This window comes from Mobula hypostoma, chromosome 1 (genome assembly GCF_963921235.1).
Source record: "Mobula hypostoma chromosome 1, sMobHyp1.1, whole genome shotgun sequence".
Taxonomy (NCBI): Eukaryota; Metazoa; Chordata; class Chondrichthyes; order Myliobatiformes; family Myliobatidae; genus Mobula; species Mobula hypostoma.
This window is the reverse complement of record NC_086097.1, coordinates 72,599,513-72,624,776: the sequence shown is the minus strand read 5'-3', so window position 1 is coordinate 72,624,776 and position 25,264 is coordinate 72,599,513. Positions and strand designations below refer to the sequence as shown.

The following is a 25,264-nucleotide window of genomic DNA, read 5'->3' as shown; positions in this document are numbered from 1 at the left end:
CAATTATTTTTACCTGTAAATAAAACATAAACATCAGTAAAGTTGTTAGTCAATGTTTGCAGCAGCATCACATATATGTATTCATTGAAGTGAGAGAAGACAGAAGTTGAAACATGATATTTCTCTCCATTTTGCATCCAACTAGATCGTGCAGGACAAATGAGAAACAAGTATAAGACTTACCCGTGCTTTACCCTGCAAAATACACCATGCGTCATTACCGAGGCATTTCAGCTTCTATGGCACCTTGGCCTTATAGTCTCACTGAACAGCCTTGCTAAATTAAAATACCATCAATGTAAATTATACCAACTTTTGACAACTGGGAAGTGGACAGGTACCACTTATTTAATTACATAACAGCACTAATAATTAGCAGAGAAAAGTAATTTTCCTTTTATCTACCTGGCTTTCATTTGAACTAAATTCTTTGAAGAACTGATTCAAGTAGAGCGACCATAAATGTATAAAAATAATGATTATTTTTAGTCAGTCAGTTTGGATATGGTCAAACTAAAAAAAGCAAAGATGAGCACAGCAATAAACCCTTTCTAGTTGATCATTTTCTTTTTCTCTTTGATTCAGTTATCCCAGTCTAAAATATTTTCATCTCCGTCATTCTGCACCCTTCATGCCTGTCTCTGTGCTTCTTGTTCCACTTCACTTTACCGACCTGCAAGTACGTTTTATTCTTAAATTCATTGTGTCAACCATTCTCATAAAATACTGATTACACATGTATGCTCGTGAGTTGTCAGTCTAGAACAATTTGAACAAGAAATAATCCAACATAAAGTGTTGTTCTATGAAAGTGAAGATCAACCCTAAATGAACATCTTTTGGCTATCATGTGTATACAAGTGCATTTAAATGTTTCATACAATACTTAACATACTTTCACCGAGAATTTTTGAGGTAACAGAACATAAACATTTTTAATGAAGACAGGATATTCAATACATTGATAATATATAGATAGATGTCCAATCATGCATTTAACTTAGCTGTGCAAGAAGCAGCTTGCAGCATGATTTATTGACAAACTAAAAGTCAAACAGTGCAGCAATTTTCATGTATTACTGCTGAAAATGGGAAATGACATAGCTAAGTTTAATTTCAAAATAACAATTGCCAAACAGCCACTGAAACATCAAATGATGCACTTTTAAAACATGATATTTCTACCATTATTCTGATCAGAAACAGATGGGAGCATTGTTGAAGCAGTATTTTGCTGGAAGCATATAAATGAAATTATCACCAATTGAAGTATTAAACAGTAAATTGAACTGATACCCTTTGTCTGAACGTACACCCTTAAAATCATTAAGTTGTTTCATTTGCACTGCATGCCATATTATTCTTTCATTGAGAGGCTCGGCATTCAAATACACACCAGGAAAGTAGTGCTTATCATCACCATGTAGGTGAAGATTTTTAAGGGCTTGTGGAGTCTTATTTACTACCAAACAATTTCTTTGGTACTGAAGTTGGATATTATTTAAATTGAAACTTATTCCTTCAGTATTAAGTCATTATTAGAAATTAAATAAAAGCAAAACAAATAAAGATTTTTATACATTTTGCCATCTTTCATCTCTATTTTTAAATCCCTTTCTTTCCTTTTCTTTATTTTGCTTTTTGCATATGATTTTACATTAATTCTAATTGAAACTTTTTTGTTTAAAATTCCACAAGCCTCAGGAAGGACTGTTAAACCACATGGAGTAGGGAGGATCTCAATACATTCCCGGTTCACTCAAACCAAAACCTCTTGCAACAGACATTCCATGGAGGTAAATGATGCACAAAAGGCAACAAATTTTTTGGAGGCAGCTGCCAAGTTTGATGAAATATGATGCACTTACTGCTAATTGCAAAATAAGAGCTAGATTCCAACCGTAGGAGCACTTCTGACAAAATGGCTTGCATACAATTTTACACTGGCCAATAAAATGCCTATGAACATTTATTTTTTCTCTCTCTCTCCCTCCCACAAGCTATCAATAGCTCCATGATTTCCATCAGGTTCAATGAGAAAAAGGAAAGGGACCGGTGAAGTATTCTTACATCTGTGATATGATTCAATTGGCTGATTAAAAGTATGGGGGGATATGAGTGCTATCTTTGTATTGAGAACGCACTGTAACAGATGGACACTGTCTTCCTCTTCTACATTCTTTCCACATATGTTACACTTCCTCTATCTAGAAAATTGGCATTTTCACATATTTTTCCAACCTGGACATATCCCCCCGCCTTAATTTCACACACAAAAGTATTTCTATTTGTACCCCTTGTTATTTCTGTTATCTTTAAAATGCACCTGTCCTATTATTGCAAATAATATTTCAAAAACCACAATTCATATTATTGATATTGAATGATTTCCCATTACTGAAGACAATTTATATTATGATGCAATTATGTCTAGACAGCAGCATGTCCGTTTGGTAAAAGATGATTCAAATTTTGAAATGTGGATCGAAACTTATCTTCCAAACTATAAAGACTATCAAACCTTCATTAGTTGATTTCAAGTTCCCTTTGTGATTGAAAGACATGTTGGTAGCCCAAATACAATCAAGCCTGTCAGGGGTAACTTTGAGTTTGTTGGCTTCAAATTTCAATGATAAGAACAATACAAATGATGATAATAAACTTATAAAAACACTTTATGGCACAAGTTATCTAATTTCTTAGTTTATTTTAGGTTACATTACTTGAAAAAAAACATTATGATTGTAAATGAATGAGATTTGTGAGTGACTAAGAATTATGCTCTGAATTAAATAAATGTTAATATGCTGCAGTTAATAAGCTTTATATTTGTGGTAAAACAGTTTTCATGTTGATTGACTAACAAAAAATGCGTATATAATACCTCTCCATAGTTCCTAGAGTTCTACAGCATGTAAACACATAGTTCATCCATGCTGACCAAGATGTCTATCCAAGGTCTTGCATTTGCTTGCACTTGGCCCATATCCCTCTAAACCTATTCAACATGGAAACACAGCAGCTATTGTCAAATTGGTGGTTTGCACATGCAGCTACCTGTGTAGATCACATGTTACAACCTGTCCAACTTTTATCCTACTCGCTCACTTTATAACCTATCCACTGCACAATTAATCTCTTTAAAACTGGTATTACTTGTTGCAAAGTAACTGGTTGACTTAAGAATTTAGTGAAATGGACTAAATTGTTTCAAGTTTAATTGAAAACTGTAAGCCATTCATCACACCTCTCTCAGCTTTAGGCATGATAATTTTAAACAATTTATCTGCCATCTTTGTTTGCAGCACCTTGTAAAATCACTGGCGAAAGGATTCTATGTGGCTGCTTTTACTTTGCTCTTACTGCACTGGTTCAGGTCAAATAAGCCTCTTTTAGCCAATGGCAACTGCAAGCTAAATTACTCATGTACTTCATGATCAGTGTCTATTAAGGCACATTTCCCACATGGCTTTCTTTGAGTCCAGTAGTTGGCAGCTCAGTTTGTGTTGGTCCAATGTGTGCTGGACAAAGTATCACAGCTACTTTGTATATGTACAGGATGTTCTGACAATACTTGATGAAGTTTTGCTGCCAAAATGTATTCACATTTGTTATGAATTGCGAATTGCCAGGCATTCCTAGAAGAGTTGAGGTGCTTCATTAGCACTTCATGAAAATTACAGCTCATTTCAAAATCTGCTCTGTGGTTCAGGAAATTGCTGCATTTGTATATTAATTGCAATTCAATACTTTGCAGAAAGTGAAGGGATGGTAAATGACAGCACAAATGTTAATTTGAAACTTATGACTCTGTAATGACATTCAAAGTCTGACTCAGAAAGGGTCTCACCTGATTTGTGAGATTTAATTCCCATTTGTTAGAGATTTTTAAAATTGAAAATGTAAACATGTTTCCTTTTTCTTTACAAATCTAATTCTTCTTTCATTCTATACCTGTTGGATTCTAATTCACTCAGTTCCTATCCACATCATTACGCTGTTTCTCAATCAGTATATATTAAAGGTTAAGACTGTTTATCCCATTGTTTACCCAGGTCACATATATTCTGTTATTCTCTCTATACCTTAATCAGAAAAAAATCTCTAAATTTGAGCTATCTCAATAAATTTATCTAATGGGACATGCCATGAGATGTTCTGCTCCAGTACAACCTGGGCAAATGTAAGTCACATTTCTTTATATTCAGATAAATACAAATTTTATTGCAGTGGAGCAACATCTAAGTACCCAAGTATGAGGATAAACTTGTCGTCCAGTTCACATGTACTTCTATATTTATTATGCAGCTGATGAGAGTACCTTTTGTATTGCTGAAAATATTAATATCCCCACATCTGTTTATCCAAAATCAAAGTGAATCCACGTATACAGATTCTAGAGATTTCATGTAGAATCTTGGGCTTTTGATATTGAGTCATAAACATTAGATACAGATTGCTCATGACTCATTTGTTCAAACCTAAACTTACTGGTTTATTAAAACTGACTGTACTATTAAAAAGAAATATAAAGAACACACATTATTCTGGTCATAGAACACACAAGTTAATTTTAAATATCATTCTTTTGAGATTGGGGGAAGACAAAACTTGCTGTACTGCAGAGGTGTGCATCTCTGCAAATTTGAGGCTCTGTAATTTACATTATGTCAATGCAAGTTGGTTGTCCACTGTGATGTGCAAACACAGGAGTGCGATAGGAATGAAGGCACTTTCCTGAAACTAATACAATAAGACTCTGACAATCAGCTAGCCATCTTTTGGAGATCTGATAGTTCAGTGACTGGTTCACCAGATAATGTTTGTTGTGCTACCTCCTGATTCTCCACTGTCCCGCTTCCTGGATTCCCTTTCCAATCACTGAGGGCCCAGTTCCAAGGCTTCGTTCTGACTCACCAAGGCTCACCAACTGCTCTGATTGAACTCCCCGGGGGCCACGATTTCCAGGCTTATTTTAAACTGACCTGTGCCCTATTTCCTGCAATCCCTTTAAACATGAGGGATTCACTGGGAAGTATTTTACAATACTATGTAATGATAAAAAATTTTGGGGAAGAAAAAACATCTAATAATCTGGAGAATCTGGGCGCCACCGAAGTCGCAGGTGTGCCAGATTATTGGAGCTTTTCTGCAATCTAATGAATATCTGATTACACATCCATTATACGACAGCAGAATAGCAACGGCTGGAATTTCTGAGAGTAATTCGGAAGGTGCACAATAGATACATCCCAAAGAAGAAGTGTTCTAAATGGAAGATGAGGCAACTGTGGCTGACAAGACAGCATAGAAGTAAGAGAGTGCATACAGTATAGCAAAATTAGTAGGAAGTTTTTAAAAATCAATAGAAGGCAACCAAAATAACCAACGAGGAGAGAAAAGATGAAATATGAAGGCAAGCTAGTCAATAATATAAAAGACATACTAAAAGATTTTTCAGATATGTGAAGAGTAAAAGGGAGCTGAGAGTGGATATTGGAAAATGATGCTGGAGTCGTAATGGCAAATGAACTCAATATATATTTTGCATCAGTCTTCAATGTGGAAAATGCCAGCGGTATACCAAAAATTCAAGAGTGTCAGGGGGCAGAAATAAGTGTAGTTGCTAATACTAAGGAGAAGGTGCTTCAGAAGTTGAAGCAAGGGAGGCAAAAGAGAGGACTACCTGTATAGGCCTCTTAGCCTGACTTCAGTGGTTGGGAAGATGTTGGAGACCATTATTAAAAGCAAGATTTTGGGATACTTGGAGGCACATGATAGAATAGGGAAAAGTCAGCATTGCTTCCTTAAGGGAAAATCTTAACCTGACAAATCTGTTGGAATTCTTTGAGCATATTTCAAACAGGATAGACAAAGGAGAATCAGTGGGTGTTGTGTACTTGGATTTTCAGAAAGCCTTTGACAAGGTGCCACACATGAGCCTGCTAAAGAAGATAAGAACCCATGGTATTACAGGAAAGATACTAGCATGGATAGAAGATTGGCTGACTGGAATTAAAGTGTGGGAATAAAGGGGGCCTTTTCTGTTTGACTGCTTGTGACTAGTGTTCTGCAGGGGTTGGTGTTGGGACTGCTTCTTTTCATGTTATATTTTAATGATTTAGATAATGGAATTGATGACTTTGTGACCAAGGTTGTGAATGATACAAACATAGGTAGTGGAGCAGGTAGTATTGAGGAAGCAGACAAACTGCAGAAGGACTTGGACAGATTAGAAGAATGGAAAACAAAGTGGCAAATAGAAAATATTGTAGGGAAGTGTATGGTTATGCATTTTGGTAGAATGAATAAAGGCGTAGACTATTTTCCTAATGGAGAGAAAATTCAAAAATCAGATTTGCAAAGGGACTTGGGAGTCCTCATGCACGATTCCCTAAATGTTAACTTGCAGGCTGAGTAGATGGTGAGGAAGGCAAATGCAATGTTAGCATTCACTTTGAGAGGACTAGAATATGAAAGCAAGAATGTAATGCTGAGGCTTATAAGGCATTGGTCAGACCATACTTGGAATATTTTGGGCCCCTTACAGTATCTAAGAAAGGATGTGCTGGCATTGGAGAAAGTCCAGAGGAAGTTCACGAGAATGATTAGGAGAATGAAAGGGTTAATGTATGATGAGCATTTGATGACTCTGGGCCCGTACTTGCTGAAGTTTATATGAATGAGGGTGGATCTCATTGAAACCTATTGAATATTGGAAGGCCTAAGTGGACTGGACATGGAGAGGATGTTAACAATTGTGGGATAGTCTAGGACCAGAGGACACAGTCTCAGAATAGAAGGGCATACCTTTAGAATAGAGATGAGGAGGAATTTCGTTAGCTTTAGGTGGTGAATCTGTGGAATTCGTTGTCACAGATTGCTGTGGAGGCCAAGCTACTGGGAATATTTAAAACGGAAATTGATAGGTTCTTGATTAGAAAGGGGGAGAAAGCAGGAGAAAGGGGTTGAGGGGATAAATTAGCCATGATAGAATGGCAGACTGGACTCAATGAGCCAAATGGCCTAATTCTGCTCCTTTGTCTTATTGTCTATATGGTCTTAAAATCACTGACAACGTACCTTAACTTTGTAAAACTCAGTCTGCCAGAAGCAGAGGCGTTTGGGTAGGACTGACATAGCAGGAATGCTAATTGTGCTTTCTAGGATCTCCTCAGTACCTTGCAGAGTTAGTGTGGCAGGACTGTGGATTGTCATTCCAAGCAGTGTTCCAGTCTGCTTCACTCCAGAGCTAGGCTGAACCATGATTTTCGACTTGCACTACCAGTCTAGTATTCCAAGCTAAAAAAGTCAAACTTACATCTATTCTATCCATTTAGCATGACTACAGTATGTTATTTTATCAATAAAGTTTATTCACTTTATAAATCAATAACATTAATATTTCTGCAATGAAAACAGCAGTTAAATGCCTCACATCAACATAATGCTTTTCTGATGAATCCACAAAGGCATAGTGAAGTGCAACCCTAAGGGATTTTTTTTTCTGGGCATTCACATTTCATTATATGTTGTATATAATTTAAATATATTACACTGTATATTTGAAACATTTTATATTATACTCAGTACATATTTTATATTTTCAGGCTAATGACTGAAGAAGCTCACAATAATCAAACAGAATATATAAAAACTTAAGGGTATTGTTATGAGCAGAAACTGTTATGTATGTACTTTTTTAAAAAAACAAGAAAACATGCAGGAAGATATCTTAATATATTTTGCTCTGGTGGGTGTACACCTCTTTGAGTTGTAGTTAATTGAAGAAGAGGTTAGGAGCACATTTTGGTAAGGAGGATGAGGAAATGAATCAATTAGGTACTCATATTAAGAAAAATAAGTGCAGAATACAAGTTATTGTTCAACATTTTTTTGAATATGATATTGTTCAACAATTATTTTGCTGAAACTTCATCAGTAGACTTAAACTTGACTTGTTTGCCGTATTTTACATTTTACACCAGTACATTCCTACAGTACCACTCACCTAATTTTATTAACTGTCCAGAAGCAATTTATTTAAAAAAATCTAAGCTTAATGGTAAAAGAATTTTATATGGAAAATTGAATCAATTTACAATCATATGTTAATATTTTAAATAAACATGTAATATACAGATGCAAATATTTTAAAATATTTTGTAATATCTGATGCCAACAAATTGAAAGATGAATGACATATGGTATGTACAGTTTTGTCACTGTGGCATTTCTCGCAGAATTTCTAATTGACAAATATTCATAGATGTGATTACTTCATATGATTCATTATTGGAATAGCATCCCTTCTTCTGACTGAATATTGCACTACCCTCTGGGCACAATCTTGAATTCAATAATTTCAATTAATCAGTCTTTCCAGTCTAGATAGGAACTAGCCAGTTTTGATGATAGCTCAATAACCTGCAATGTTAATTCTATTTTTCTCTCTTCACAAATACTACCAGACTTGACAAATATTTCCAGAATTTTCTATTATTTAAGACTTCTAGCATCTGCAGTGTTTTATATTTCAACAGCATCACTGTTTTTAATTTTCTCTTCTCCGTTCTGATTCCTCTTCTGCTATTTATGTACCTCTCCTCCAGACACATCAACTGCAATTACCAAGCCCTTACCATCCTTTTTCAGCCAGCTGCACTGCCATTCAGTTTCTTTTTGGTCTCCACCCCATTATACATATCCCCTTTCTTCTCTGCATACTACCACCTCTCTGTAACTTAAAGATGACTTGATTCCTAATCTTTGATGAAAAGTCATCAACTGGTAAAGTTTAACTCTGTTTCACAGTCCATGGAGACTGCTTGAATACTGTTGGATATATCCTGCATTTTCTGTTTTTACTGTGAACATCTAACATCTAACATTTGTATCAGATGCTTCAAGTGCAATCATTAATTTCATATTTTTGATTTAAACACAACTGAATCTATATAAAGGAATTTCAATTACGTCACTTGTCAGGTGGGTAATATAAACAGCCAGAACAGACTGTATTTTAAAGCACTGTAGACATAACAGTACGTATAATTTAGATTTAAAAAATGACTATGTAATTAAATAACTTGACATAGAAATAAAACAAATTCATATGTAATTTAACTGGCTCCACACAGAATCCTGTTCCTGTTCAACCAAGCACAGAAGCAAACTCTTTTATTCATTTTTTGCTCCTATACAAAACCAGCTTCCCTTTGAATGCATCTCGGTTATTTTCTTCATCTACCTATCTACTTTATGTAGAAGGAATTTGCACATTCGTAACACTCCGTGCTTTTCTTCTGAATTCCTTTCTGCATTTAGGAACAGATAACTAATATTTATGGGCTTAAGAATTGCATTAAAAAAAATAATGATCTAACAATGGCATGGACAATGTGTGGAGAATGGGAACAGTTCTAAATGTGACAGCTCTAAACAAAACTTGGTGCCTTGGGTGGTGGGGTGGGATTTATTATTTTATTCAGAGATACTGCGCTGAGTAGGCCCTTTGAGCTGCGCTGCCCGCCATGCCAGATCTGCAGCCAGGACCAGGAATGCAGAATGGAGAGGGAAGAGAGTACACCACACCTATGAAAGATTATTGGGCATGGTGGAAGAGCTAATGGACAGCCGGACGAAGCATTGAGCCCATAGAGAAAGAACAAGCAAGTACAGCATTAAATCCCATGTAGTAACTTCCATGGCTAAATTCAATGGTGGAGTTATTTAACTAACATTAAGGGCTGTTTTAGTGCACATTAGAACATGAAAAATGTCACTAAGTTTGGGGTTTGTAGTTTCCTACTTCTTTGCATGTTTCATCCCATAATAATTACTCATAGCCAAAGTTCACTTTGTGGTCTGCATTAATGCAGGCAGAATGGACATGTTGTGAAAACTGCTGTTTAAGATAGGATTTTCAAAATGGTCCAGGCCACACTACAACTTGGCAGCAACAATATCAAACATAATGAGCAGGAATGTTAGCATAGAAATGGTGGGCCAGAGGACCCAATTCGATGCTGTTCACCTCCATGGCTCTGCACTTTGAAACCTATTGACATCACTGACCAGTATCCCCTGTGAGTCGAGAGTGAGGCCTGTGAATCAATTTCACATTGTGGCCATGCACACTAAGTAGTGCTGATTTCATTTTGGAATTAATTATATGCTCTGTTCAATCATGCATCAACATTAAAACATGCTATGTTGCTAATTTTCCAGGCCATGGGTGAAGGCTGATTTGCAGCATGAAGAATGGCTGCTGACATGAGTAATGGGCAAGCATATCTACCACTCTGTGTACATCTATGTGAAGCTGTGTTTGCCTTGCTGATCAAGGTAATGAGTGCTTCTTAATCCAGGCACAGCTAATTTTACTTTCTAAATAAATTTGGGGCCAGTGAGTAGAAGATAAGAGGCACATACAATACAGTTTCATATAGACCAAACAAAAATATACTGTATTCACATAGTCAGCGATGTATTCCATTCAAAATGTCTCCATCTATAAGCTGACTATATAAGCGCTTAGGATTTTATCTTCAGGGTGGGTAAGTGTCCTTCTTGGTTTCCCTTTATCACTTTTACTGTGTTCAATCTCTCACTACGCTAAATAACTGACAGATACCTCTACATTGCATAAATTACCGAGTTGGTCACTAGACTGCCAATTAATTGATCCAGAGGAGGGTGACTGGGGTTTGCTGTCTGCATTTACCATTGGTAAGTTATGCACTTACTCCATGTGTATTTTGAAGGCTGCATAAGTCCAGATGCAAAATGGTGGCACCTGGTACAATTACAAAGCTTGTATACAATCAAGTAGCTGGGCAGCACAAATCCCTCCTAAAAAAGACTTAAAATCTTCAATAGCTGGCAAAGTCATACCTCCAGCATTGTCAGTTGCCAAAGCTAACAAGTTCTTTGAATATTTCTGGATATCTCTGAAATTTAAATCAAGTTACTAATTACAAGTATTAAGGCATCACAATGAATTCAGCTTGTACCAACTGGTATGTGCAAATGAATAGTTTGCTGTTCCCGCAACTGACCTAATCTTCTCAAGGTTCACAAATTCTGGGAAAATCAGCATTCTTCAGCTTCACTGCTGGACTTTATGCTGCATCCAACGTGGGAGCGGTCAGCAAAATCACCACTGTAATTTGGCCAGCAAGTTTGGGACTTCCAAATTCCTACTTCTCAGCATGTTCCACCCTACAACAGTAACTTTTAACCAAAGGGCACTTCAGAACGAACACTAACATAGGCAACACACACAAAATGCTTTAGGAACTCAGCAGGCCAGGCATTATCTGTGGAAAAGAATACACAGTCATGTTTTGGGTCTGAAACCCTTCATCAGAACTCATGAAGGCTCCTGAGGAAGGGTCTCAGCCCAGAACATTGACTGTTTACTCTTCTTCATAGATGCTGCCTAGCCTGCTGAGTCCCTCCAGCATTTTGTGTGTGTTGCTTTGGGTTTCCAGCATCTGAAGATTTTTTTGTTTCGACTAACATAGGCAAAATGTGGAAATTATAAAATTTAGTCTTTTTGGTCTCATTTTCTTTGAACTAATTAATCCAGGTGGAATACTTTGCTTCATTACTATTAATCTCTCTATGTAGTGTAACTTGGCTTCCTTATAATTAATTCAAATAGCAAGCATCACCACAAATTATGAGAGAAAAGGCTCAACGTTCAACAGGACGTCATCTATTTTGGCCTTCCCATAGTTTTAATCAGTTATGGGGGTCAAGGTTAGCTGCAGCATATTGTTGTTCTGCTTTAACTCAGTGCTATTCTTTTTAATTCAGCAAGGTAGTATCTAATCTGTCAGGAGTTTCAAACACCACTTATTGTGATTGCTGAAATCATTTCCTCAAGGAGAATGGAACAGTTAATGACTCAGTTTAAAATGAAACCAAAACTGGCAAATTTAAAGTGACAAGAGTTTAATTGGAATTCCTGTCATTAAGAACAAGTCAAAACAGATATTAGACTCCTCTCCCTCTAAAATGAAGATTAATTGCTTTACAATAATCCCACCACTTCCAGACTTTATCCCATCCTACTAAATTGTTTACAGCAGATAAGATCAGTACTGAACTGATGGCTAATCTGTTGTTTACAGCAGTTACTGCCAAGGCATACACAATTTGAAAACCTGTTTTTTTTTCAGACTGTCTAATGACCTAATTTAAGCTCAGTTTTGTAAATTACTACTTGGGTTTTCTTGATGTAAGTATTGTTTTAGGAATATCAATAAATCAATCAAGCATTTTCACTGTCAGACATTCTCACAGTAAGTACACTTGTTAAGTCCATAATAGAGCTTGTTCTATGTTAAGTAACTTGAATGCACTTTAAGCTCAACTATAGGTGTTTCTCCTTTTAGATATAACCTCCTCTGAGGCAACCATCCAAAATTAAGAGGCAGGTAAAGTTCACTGACTCTACTCCACACTGATGCAATTCTGCTGCATCAGGCTGGATATCATCTCCATTAGCACATACACATACTTGCCCACACTAAGGAGAGTCAAAAAATTGAATATATCAAATGTTGAAATATGCACCAGAAAGGGTTTTCCACAGCCTTTCAAAGAGAACTAGGATATATCCTTGTGTCGTAAGGTGGACTGACAGTTACTCTTCTGCAGCTTGCTTACGACTTCAAGGGAATAGAAAGAAATTTTCAAAGCTTGGTCACAAATACACTAGGTTTCTCCTCTGCTTTTGTGGTCCTTCCAGGAGATTTATTCTACAACAATGAGACAGAAAAATCTCACAAAACTTTAATGCTGGTTCTTTCTATTATGTTCTCATACAGTATATCCAAGGTATTGCTATGGCAACAGAGACAAGAAAGAGCACAGAAATATGGAAGGGCTTCTGTCCTTGAGTGACTGAAAATTTTCAGTTATGCTAATAAAAGTATTATACATGTTCTTGCATATCAGAACATCCATGCTGAACAACTGAAACTGGACTCACTGGAAGCCGGCAAGCCAAATGAGTATGCACCTTTTAGATGTGTGAGTGAGTTAATTGTTGATGGGATGAAAAGGGCCAATCATTTAATTTAAAGATACAAATCGAGCTTCTGTAACGTTCACTATTGCCTGGTAATTATTATTCCCACAGGAATGAGGAAGCAATGTGCTTAATTGAGTGTGTAATAAGTGAAAGAATTTTTGCCTTGAGGCTCTTGGCTGCAAATGGTGGATTAAAATGGAAGATTTGGATGATCTTTTTCCTTCCCTTACTACTCTGGCCTCAAACTAATTATTAAAGCCCTCAATATCTTCTTTTGTTCTAAGGAGAGAATGACTGTATATGTTAGGGCCCCATGGGAAATAATGAAATAACAAAACGAAAAACAAGGAAGAGTGGGGCCATCCCATTAATCATCCTTTACTCAAGGACGATGAGTAGGATTGTAAATCTGATTTTACCATTTTACTAAAAGAAAATTTGATTTAAAATGTTACCAAGTATGGCTTTTCAAACAATGGTATGCTGATTTTTTACTAATACAATAACATATTTGAAATAAACTATTTTGATTGTGTACAACATTAATATTATTGTTCCTCCAAATTAGATGAATAGATAATTGAATTTTATAATTTTCATTAACAGTACAGAATGGACATATTTCAGTCTTGTGATCCCTGAATTAAGAGGTTGTGAACTTCAATTAATCAAAATGATTGCAGATTTCACAATTCTTTATCTACTAACTTTGCAATCATACCAAATGTGTACAGATAATTATGGAATTTTACTTTCTATTACGGAAAATAAATGAATACCCCAATTCCTAAATGACTCCTGCTTAGTTGATGAGAGTTTTTACATTTCAGAAGGCTTAGTTTAATAGTAGAAATGATTACCTCAACATCAATTCAGAAATGACACTGTTTCTATTCAAAACAATTCAGTATTTTGCATTTTATTCTAAGAATCACAAAATCTTTGATAGCCAAAATATTTGAGTATTTGCCAAGTCTGAATTTTCAAAAAGACTAAGTGATGCATTAGAGAAATCTGAATTATTTTGTTTTTCACCATTGTGTGAACTCACTTAATATTGCTACTGTTGTCATATTCAATACATCCAGTGATTTCAGATTATGATCTACATAAATAATATTCACCTTTTTATTACCTTGGTATTTGAATTCATGCAAAAAGGTGACATTGCTAAATTTAGTATGCAAAATTATCAGTTACAATTATCTTTTAAGTGGGAGAAACTGTTTTTTTATGAAATGTCTGCTTCAGTTCAATTTTACAAATTATATGTTCCACAACAGGAATACACATTCGCCACAAGCAACAATGGAAACACTGGAGATATTTTTACATGCAGTCTAGACGCCAATTGTAAAAAAATAAAAGACCCAAAATTTACTTGCTTATCTAACTTTTCCATAATGTTGCACTGTGATTGCTATGTATTTTCTATAGAACGGACTGCAGCAACTTATCTTACTTACTTGTACAACACTGAATAGCCTACAGCATCCACCACGAGGAAGCACAAGAAGTGTAATGTCAAAGGAACATTATCAATTCACAAGCCTCCTGATTCAAATATAACACATAATTCCTTCAATGTCATGTTTATAAACTGTAAGTTTCTATCTAGCACTGATCTGGATGTACTAATATAAAGGACTTCAGGCTCTCCAGAAGGCAGCTCTATGCACTTTTGGAAGACAACCAGGAATTGACAACAGTCACAGTGCTCTCAGTATTACTACACTGCTCCATACAAAAACATCAATTAGTTTTTTTGCCATGAGTGAATGGATACTGTAATAACTTGATTGGAAGATTTATACCTCTGCTTTAGATAGTTAGGGCCATTGTTTTGTATTATAATTACATAAAACCAGCCCAAAAATAAAATCCCATTCAATCCAAAACATCAACAACTCATTTCTTCCCACAGATCTGCATGACCTGCTGAATTCTTCTACTGTTTGTGCTACAGATACCAGCATCTGCTGTCTCTTGTGCACAAACACAGCCCACTTGCCATAAGATGTACTGGCTGAGGAAAACTAGAATGTACTTCAAAGCTAACACATTCAAAATAAGAAATCCAGTCTCAATCCCCTCTAGCATAATCTGTCATATCAAAAGATTGAATATCTTTAATAATTTTCATCAAATAATTTAGAAATTGCTCCTTTTAATATTTTAATTTTAGATCATTTTAGTAATTTACCCATTATGACTATCTCGAACAAATTTGAGCTTTGATATTGTCATGATCTGTTAGAAATATTTTTTGATGATAATGTTAGAACTAAGTCAATAATCTGCAGAATACTATTTTGGAATCTAATTCGATGTATTTAATATTTTCAGATGATTCCTTCTTTGTACCCCAGCCATGTATGCCATTAATAGTGAACTTGTCTTGTATTCATGCAACTATTTGTAGTTACAGCCACTGATTACCAATGGAAGGTAAACCAGTAGGGCAGAAGTTAAAGATTTAGTTACAAGACAAATTTCATAAAAATGAACCTAATGTGTGTGTTTTCTTTCAAAACAGTCCTGATCCTCTGTAACATTAAATATAAAAATACAATACCAAGCACTTGTTTTTTAAAACAATAGATGATATTATTAAATTTCTTCTGACACCAATATGTACTTTGTATGAAATATTAGCACTGTCATCTACATGACATAGTGTCACCACCATCCCACAGGTATTTCACACATATTGTGAAACATTTATTGAGTGAGCTGCACACCTGTTTTCAAGATACAACGTTTCAGTAATAACCATCTTGTAGATTTGTTTAACATTCTGGTTCGAAGCAGAAGGCACTTTATCCTAAGATGCACATTGCACAGACACCCCATTTCTCTCTCAGTGCTATTGTGCAACTCGTACAATCTAAGGAATTCCTGATAAAACTAGATTGTCATCCTTAATCTGAAATGAAAATCACTTACCCTACCAACGTCCTGATTTGGTGAATTATTTTTTGGTGTGTGAGATGGGTACAAAGAAAGAAACATAATTAAAATCAATTTATTTATAAAACTGATAATCATGCAAGAATACTAATCAGAATCTATTTCTGGCAGAGTTACTTTTTCATTAGTGAGATCATACTATTTTAATGACAACTGCACTTAAACGATAATAATCATAGTCTATTTCAGGTGGCGCAGCGTTACCATTAATGACATACTATTTATATGGCAACTGCACTCAATCCACTTAAGTATTTCACTGGCCTGAATAAAGCAGACCTGCAGCTGACAGTTCCTCTGGGAACTGCAGTTTGCAAAGCACTCACAGTTAGCTGCTTGCTGCCATATTTGACCCCTCTCTCTCCACTGCTGGACACATCCTTAAGCTCAGTAGCAAAGCACTGGCACGCTGGGGAGACAGGACAGATACACTTCACATACAACCCCTCCACTTGGCACAAAGTAAGGCTGACACAGATGGCAACCCCCTTTTTTGCAGAGCCTGTAAAAATTATAAATATAGCTTTTTAATTGAGGCGAGCCCTGCTCTTGGTAAGTTAAATTGATCTGGTGAATCAGGTGCCCTGTATCTCACAATAGTTTTCAAACTATTCAATAGCATTAACTGATCAATAGCATTAGAACTTTTTAAGTCTTTAGGAATTCAGTGACAAGAGTAGATCATTTAGATCCAATAACCTTTTCTGCCTTTCAATGCTACCACAGCTGATCTTTGAAACAGCACCATGTAAAGGCCATATGGCGTTTGACTGATATTCTTAGTAACAATACAATCTATCAACCACAAACTTGAAAATTTTAACTTACCCAAAACTGATTTGCAGAAGAGAATTTACAATTATTACCATTTTTGTACATGAAAATACTTATAAACATAACTCCAAGTCTAATTTACATACTGTGTCCCCAGTCCTAGATTCTGTAGCCCACTTACTCAATCAGTTACCTTGATATCTTATTAAGTTCAGTCTAATGAAATAGTAAAATTTTAAAAATATAATATTCAACACAGCTCTTCCGTCTATGGACTAACCAGGCGTTTTGTTACTGGAGCAAAACTTCCCTCATATAGTGGTCTTCCAGAAAAAAAGGATCTGTCCTTGAAAATTCAATAAACCATGATGTTTCTTCACTATTTCTAGCATTTTACAGCTTAGAAAGTACTTTCTTTTATCTTTCTCAGATCCAATGTGAATGAACTCAATATTTACCCTCACTGGTCAGTATACAGAAAATGAATTTCACTGGTCTTTCATTACCTGGAATGAAAGCAGCCTAGTGCTGAGGCTCACCCTCCACTCCCCGCCCCCCAGAATACTTGACAGGTGGCAAAGATGAGCTTGATGTCTGCCTTTGGCAAAGTTTTAATTGTGAAATATGAAACTGTGAATTTTAAAATTGAATCAAATGGCAAAATTTAAATTTATTTAACAATATTTCAAATAATTAAAGAGAAAAATCACTTAAAATTATTAACTATTAAACTAAAGTAAAATAATTAAATAATATGTTTTCTCCATACTTCAAGTCGAGAACTCCCACTGAAATTAATTGGCTCTCTAACCTTCAGTTCTGGTAGTAACTCTCAGAATTCCATGCATAATAATGCATGTTAATAAAGCTAAGACTTCTTTGAACTTAAATGGCTGAAGGTTAACAATTTCAATCGGAACTAACTATTTGCTCCAACCAGCAAAATTTACCCAATTTAGTCTTATCGGGGTGAACTACTTGGACAATTCCAAGATAGGTCTTCAGGATGGGGAGGTGTGTGGACATCAGTGAGTTAGACCGGTGAGAAGAACTTAAAAAGGAGATCATTTGTTCTTCAGTGGTTTGATCGAGGCACTACTGAGCAGGCGCGTGGGCATCAGTGAATTAAACTGGCGGGAAGAATTTAAAAAGAAGACGGCTTTATAGAGCGGGCACGAGAGTAGAGGGAGTCAGAGTAGGAGGGCTTTGGCTCAACGGGGCTTCAGTGATAACAGGTTGAGGCAAGGTAAGTTACTTGTGAAGAATAGGAATAGGAAGTATGTCTGCAAGGCCGATGTTCTGTACTGAGTGTCGGATGTGGGATGTCTGGGAGAATCCCAGCCTCCCAGATGGCCACATCTACTCCAGGTGCGTTGAGCTGCAACTCCTTAGGGACCGGGTTATGGAACTGGAGATACAGCTCGATGACCTTCGTCTGGTCAGGGAAAGTGAAGAGGTGATAGAGAGCAGCTATAGGCAAGTAGTCACACTGGGTCCTCGGGAGACAGTTAAGTGGGTAACAGTCAGGAAAGGGAAGGGCAAGAGACAGATACTGGAGAGTACCCCTGTGGCTGTCCCTCTCAACAATAAGTGCTCCTGTTTGAGTACTGTTGAGTGGGGGGGAATGACCTACCTGGGGGAAGCAGCAGTCTGCCCTGTGGCTCAGAAGGGCAGGGAAAGGAAGAGGATGGCAGCAGTGATAGGGGACTCTGTAGTTAGGGGGTCAGACAGGCAATTCTGTGGATGCAGGAAAGAAACATGGTTGGTAGTTTGCCTCCCAGGTGCCAGGGTCTGGGATGTTTCTGATCGTGTCCACGATATCCTGAAGTGGGAAGGTGAATAGCCAGAGGTCATGGTACGTATTGATACTGATGATATAGGTAGGAAAAAGGGAGAAGGTCCTGAAAACAGACTACAGGGAGTTAGGAAAGAAGCTGAGAAGCCGGACCACAAGGGCAGTAATCTCAGGATTACTGCCTGTGTCACATGACAGTGAGTATAGGAATAGAGTGAGGTGGAGGATAAGGCATGGCTGTGGGACTGGAGCAGGGAGCAGGGATTCAGATTTCTGGATCATTGGGACCTTTTTTGGGGCAGGCCTGAGCTGTACAATAAGGACAGGTTGCACTTGAATCTGAGGGGAACCAATATCCTGAAAGGGAGGTTTGCTAAGGCTATTGGGGAGAGTTTAAACTAGAATTGCTGGGGATGGGAATCAAACTGAAGAGATGGAGGAAAGGCAGGTGATAGAGAAGGAACGTACTCAGACTGATGGTTTGAGATGTGTCTATTTTAATGCAAGGGGTATCATGAATAAAGCGGATGAGCTCAGATCATGGATCAGTACTTGGAACTATGATGCTGTGGCTAATACAGAGATTTGGATGGCTCGGGGGCAGGAATGACTACTTAGAGTGCCAGGCTTTAGGTGTTTCAGAAAGGACAGGAAGGGAGGCAAAACAGGTGGGGGCATGGCACTGCTGATTAGAGATAGTGTCACGGCTGCAGAAAAGGAGGAAGTCAGGAGCGATTGTCTACTGAATCTCTGTGGGTTGAAACAGGAAGGGGTCAGATAACTCTACTGAGTGTTTTTTTATAGACCACCCAATAGTAACAGGGACATCGAAGAGCAGATAGGGAGACAGTTTCTGAAATGGTGCACTAATAACAGGGTTGTTGCGATGGGAGATTTTAATTTCCCCAGTATTGATTGGCATCTCCCTAGAGCAAGGTGCTTAGATGGGGTGGAGTTTGTTAGGTGTGTTCAGGAAGGTTTACTGATACCATATGTAGATAAGCCTACAAGAGGAGAGGCTGTACTTGATCTGGTATTGGGAAATGAACCTGGTCAGGTGTCAGGTCTCTCACTGAGAGAGCATTTTGAAGATAGTGATCACAATTCTATCTCCTTTACCAAAGCATTGGAGAAGGACAGGAGCAGACAAGTCAGGAAAACGTTTTATTGGACTAAGGGGAAATACGATGCTATCAGGCAGAAATTTGGAAGCATAAATTGGGAACAGATGTTCTCAGGGAAATTTATAGCAGAAATGTGGCAAATGTTCAAGGGATATTTGTGTGGCATTCTGCATAGGATGGTAGGGTACAGGAACCATGGTGCTCAAAGGCTGTTGAAAATCTAGTCAAGAAGAAGCTTATGAAAGGTTCAAAAAATTAGGCAATGATAGAGATTTAGAAAATTATAAGGCTAGCAGGAAGAAGAGTGAAATTAGGAGAGCCAGAAGGGGCCATGAGAAGGCCTTGGCAAGCAGGATTAAGGAAAACCCCAAGGCATTCTACAAGTATGTGAAGAGCAAGAGCATAAGACATGAGAGAATAGGACCAATCAAGTGTGACAGTGGAAAAGTGTGTTTGGAATGGAGGAGGTAGCAATGGTACTTAATTAATACTTTGCTTCAGTATTCCCTTTGGAAAAGGACCTTGGCGATTGTAGGGATGACTTACAGCGGACTGAAAAGCTTGAGCATAGAGATGTTAAGAAAGAGGATGTGCTGGAGCTTTTGGAAAGCATCAAGTTGGTTAAGTCATTGGGACCGGATGGGGTATACCCCAGGCTAATGTGGGAGGTGAGGGAGGAGATCGCTGAGCCTCTGGCAATGATCTTTGCTCATCAATGGGGATGGGAGAAGTTCCAGAGGATTGGAGGGTTGCAGATGTTGTTCCCTTATTCAAGAAGGGAGGAGAGATAGCCCAGGAAATTATAGACCAGTGAGTCTTACTTCAGTGGTTGGTAAGTTGATGGAGAAGATCCTGAGAGGCAGGTTTTATGAACATTTGGAGAGACATAATATGATTAGGAATACAGTAGTCAGCATGGCTTTGCCAAAGGCAGGTCGTGCATTATGAGCCTGATTGAATTTTTTGAGGATGTGACTAAGCACATTGATGAACGTAGCGCAGTAGGTGTAGCGTATATGGATTTCAGCAAGGCATTTGATAAGGTACCCCATGCAAGGCTTATTGAGAAAGTAAGGAGGCATGGGATCCAAGGGGACTTTGCTTTGTGGATCCAGAATTGGCTTGCCCACAGAAAGCAAAGAGTGGTTGTAGACGGGTCATATTTCTGCATTGAGGTCGGTGACCAGTGGTGTGCCTCAGGGATCTGTCCTGGGACCCCTTCTCTTCGTGATGTTTATAAATGACATAGATGAGGAAGTGGAGGGATGGGTTAGTAAATTTGCCGATGACACAAAGGTTGGGGGTGGAGGGCTGTCAAGAAGTTACAGCAGGAAATTGATAGGATGCAAAACTGGGCTGAGAAGTGGCAGATGGAGTTCAACCCAGTTAAGTGTGAGGTGTTTCATTTTGGTAGGTCAAATATGATAGCAGAATATAGTATTAATGGTAAGACTCTTGGCAGTGTGGAGGATCAGAGGGATCTTGGTGTCCGAGTCCATAGGATATTCAAAGCTGCTGCGCATGTTGACTCTGTGGTTAAGAAGACATACGGTGTATTGGCCTTCATCAACTGTGGAATTGAGATCAAGAGCAGAGAGGTAATGTTACAGCTATATAGGACCCTGGTCAGACCCCACTTGGAGTACTGTGCTCAGTTCTGGTCACTTCACTATCGGAAGGATGTGGAAACTATAGAAAGGGTGCAGAGGAGATTTACAAGGATGTTACCTGGATTGGGGAGCATACCTTATGAGAATAGGTTGAGTGAACTTGGTCTTTTCTCCTTGGAGTGATGGAGGATGAGAGGTGACCTGATAGAGGTGTATAAGATGATGAGAGGCATTGATTGTGTGGATAGTCAGAGGCTTTTTCCCAGGGCTGAAATGGCTTACATGACAGGGCAGAGTTTTAAGGTGCTTGGAAGTAGGTACAGAGGAGATGTCAGGGTTAAGTTTTTTACACAGAGAGTGGTGAGTGTGCAGAATGGGCTGCCGGCGATGGTGGTGGCAAACACAAAAGGGTCTTTTCGGAGACTCTTGGATAGGTACATGTAGCTTAGAAAAATAGAGGGCTATGTGTAAACCTAGGTAATTTCTACAGTAAGTAAGAAAGAAAAACACACGATAGTCGTCAATGAGGGTCAGCAGTGGAAAGGATGAGCATCTTCAAGTTTCTGGGTAGAAACATCTCTATCTTGGGCCCAACACATTGATACAATCATGAAGTAGGTATGCCAGCAGCTCTACGTCATCAAGGAGATTTGGCATGTGACCAAAGAGTTTTGCAAATTTCTACAGATTTTAATTATTGCTGTTTGGATCATAGCCTTGCATGGAGCCATTCAGTGCACACGACTGGAAGAAGCTGAAGAGGGTTGAAAACAGCTATTTTCATCACCTCACAACCCTTGACCATTACAACCATCGGGAAGGAGGTAAAGGAGCGTGAAGGTGTTTTGCACTGTACTTCTGCTGCAAAGCCGCAAATTTCACAACATATGTTGGTGATAATAAACCTGATACTGGTTCCAATTTTGACCCTCCCATTGGCTGTAAATTTTCAAGAGTTTTGGTAATTCTTTTCTAACTTCGTAAACAGATTTTATCTAATCGAATTAGTTTCCTTGGAGAGTTTGGCTTGCCATCCTCCACCACAGTAAATAATTCAACACGCACATTATTTCCTTTTTTGAATTAGTATATCAGCATTTATCCATTTTCAAGGGTCCCTGACCATTCATTTACATAGCATATTTGTGAGCATCTTTTGTATGGATTCTGATATCCTTTGCAAATTTCTTTCAATCTTGTTTGAATTCATTTTTATCTCTGCCATTTTTGTTCTTTCTTCCACCCCTTCTGTGTATCAAATTTTGTGTTAGTTTTTGTTGTTACACTCTGTATGTTTTAAAATTTACTTTCTGTTTCGTGTGTGATCATTTTATCTCCTTGGCTACTTTTTGACAGGTAGAGACCCTGCTCTCAATATAAATTGATTCTATATCAAATAATTTAAAGTTAGGTTACATTTTAACACCTCTGATTGATCTTTGTCATTTTACTAATTTACAGACAAGTTCAGCTTACCAAGGCTTATTGCATGAGAACAGTTTTACTTAAAGCTAGTTGGCTTTTGTTTTTTCCTTTCAAACACCACACTGTACTACATATTATCATCACTATTATCTAAGTGATGATAGTGATGATAATATCTTACCTTATCATACCTTTCATTATATTTTCCATCAGTCTGAATCTCTATGGTTACATCAATTCTCCACCATTTCCTTTGACTTAAAACTTGCCATATTTAATTTCCATTTCAGTTGTCAGTGCAGTCACGTCTCAGTAATGGTCAGAATGCCAGCCACCGGAGTTATATCCACCTATTTCATCCCTATGATTATGTGACCATGGGCTTGACCAGTTCTAATGTTTTACTCACTCACATGGTTTTACTTTTCTCTTCCTTTTTATATGTGAAGCCTTTGTTTTATTTGTAGCAGCTGAAGACAATTCTGACAGTTACAGTTTTTTCCCTTTCATTTCATTTAGGGCTTTTATAAATATCATGCTTTTCAACTGAGTCCTCACATTTTCTGATTTAAAGCCCTTCTGAACCATCTTTTTATCCCTCCTCTCGGGACCCTAATACAAGTGAAGCCAATTTTAATGGTGCAATTACTTTCTGACCCAATGTCCAGTGAAACATAATCTCTCTCTTTCCAACACCATCCACGTGTTCACTTCATTAAACTTCTATACTGCAATAATGCAGGAAATAAAAAACCCGAAGCTCCTACTCCTTGGAGATCTTGAGCTCCTGATTTTAATTTCATGTACAAAGCTAAAAGCAATGATGGTCTGGTATAGTGGTACATCGTTGTATAGTGATAAAAATTGATAATATATCAAAATTGCAATAATTGGAATGGATTATGGAAGCACCTAATCACATTAAATACTCATGTATACACCAGTGAATAAAAGGGAATTTTAAAGTATTATTACAACAATTTCTAATCATGTAAAGTACATTGGTGTGGCAGGAGACTCACAGAACACATTTTATTTTGTGTTCCTTTGCCCTTATCTGTACTGGAGGTGATATTTACTGCAATCTGTTCAGTAATATGGAAATAAAAAATTATACTTGCTGTCAGGACTGAATAGCCGTTTTAATATTAATCATTATGATAGTTAAAAGTTATCAAAGTTTACAATAACTCTTATAACTAATTGTTTAAAAAAGGGATTGAAAGATTAGTTTATGAGATCTCACTAAGATATCATCAATTAGAAAGGCTAAAAAGACCAATTCAGGCCTGCTATTGATCTAAGCTGCTAATCAGAAATGGGGTGTTTGAAGATGAGGATGAACCAACAGGAATTTCCATTTGACTGTTCAGTGATGTTTAGTGCAGAAGAATATCTGGTAAGATTTGGGCTGTACTTAGCACTTGACTTCTGTACGTGAACAACCTGTAAACATTGACACAGTAAAATGACCACTTAAATGAGATATCAAAAGGCGTATCTCCTAAAGGACCATAACAGAAAACAATCTTGTTAGTGGAAATATTGTGACAATGGAATATTAGGAATGATAATATTCAAGTTCAGGCTGATAAAATAGGAATATAGGATTTTGCATAGGAATATCAATTATGACCATTTTAGTTATTCGAGTAACTTGAAAAGCAACTTCCAATATTGCCAAGGCTCTAAGACATTGGAAAGCAGGAAGTTATCCAAATTTTCTTATTCCTCGATAAGGTTTGCTGTATCATAAATTGCGAAGAGACTAGATATAAATTGCCTACTCAATGCATGTCCAGTAAACATGCCATTAAACATGTCCATTAAAATTAAAGGAATTTTATTTTAATAACATTAAAATTATTCCCAAACTGCCTTCCTGGTATTGATAAAATTCTTTTTGGAAATATATGGTCTCAATACTTCAGGTTTAATTCAAATTTTCTATTGTTTATTCCATCAATATTTTTAAAACTTTTCTTGTTCTTTTATATATCTCTCTGTTAATTCTACATTTCTTTTCCTTATGTATGTTTGTTTTCTGTATATTGTTTTAAACTTTGAATTGTATTTGAAATGTGTGATAATTACTTATTCATATTGCATTCATCAAGCAGGAAGGTTGAACGGACTGGAACTGCTATTTCCTACTACTTCATATACAGGTCCTTATTCCCTGCAGAGGGCGCCACACTGCTTTGGACACTCAGTGACCGTAAAGTGCCACACTAAAGAATATGGAGTATCTGTGGGTCGCTGTAATTGAAATAACCAGCAAGTGTCGTTTGTTCACCACTGAGTGCAAAATCCAAGCCCTAAGTAACTACGTGTATGCATATATAAGATCTTCCATTATTCATGATGGGCTAGAGAGGTCATTGATTTGCAAAAGTTGAAAAATACAGGAAAATTATATTTTAAAAATTGCTTTAGAATTCAAGCATACTGGAAAAAGTAATGTCAGAGAATGGATATATCATAAGAAATATTTGTAGCTTTGCTTGAGATACATAAAAAT

General features: G+C 37.1%; 1 protein-coding gene across 2 annotated transcripts in view; it reads right to left on the bottom strand.

The window, feature by feature from the left end:
• LOC134347941 (RNA-binding protein Nova-1) overlaps positions 1-25,264 on the bottom strand; it is a 273,130-nt gene that overhangs the window by 9,845 nt on the left and 238,021 nt on the right. For both annotated transcript variants that reach the window (XM_063050610.1, XM_063050617.1), the window contains one exon: positions 1-13. This exon is cut by the window's left edge. In XM_063050610.1, the coding sequence (XP_062906680.1) occupies positions 1-13 (13 nt within the window). The remainder of the gene's footprint in view (positions 14-25,264) is intronic.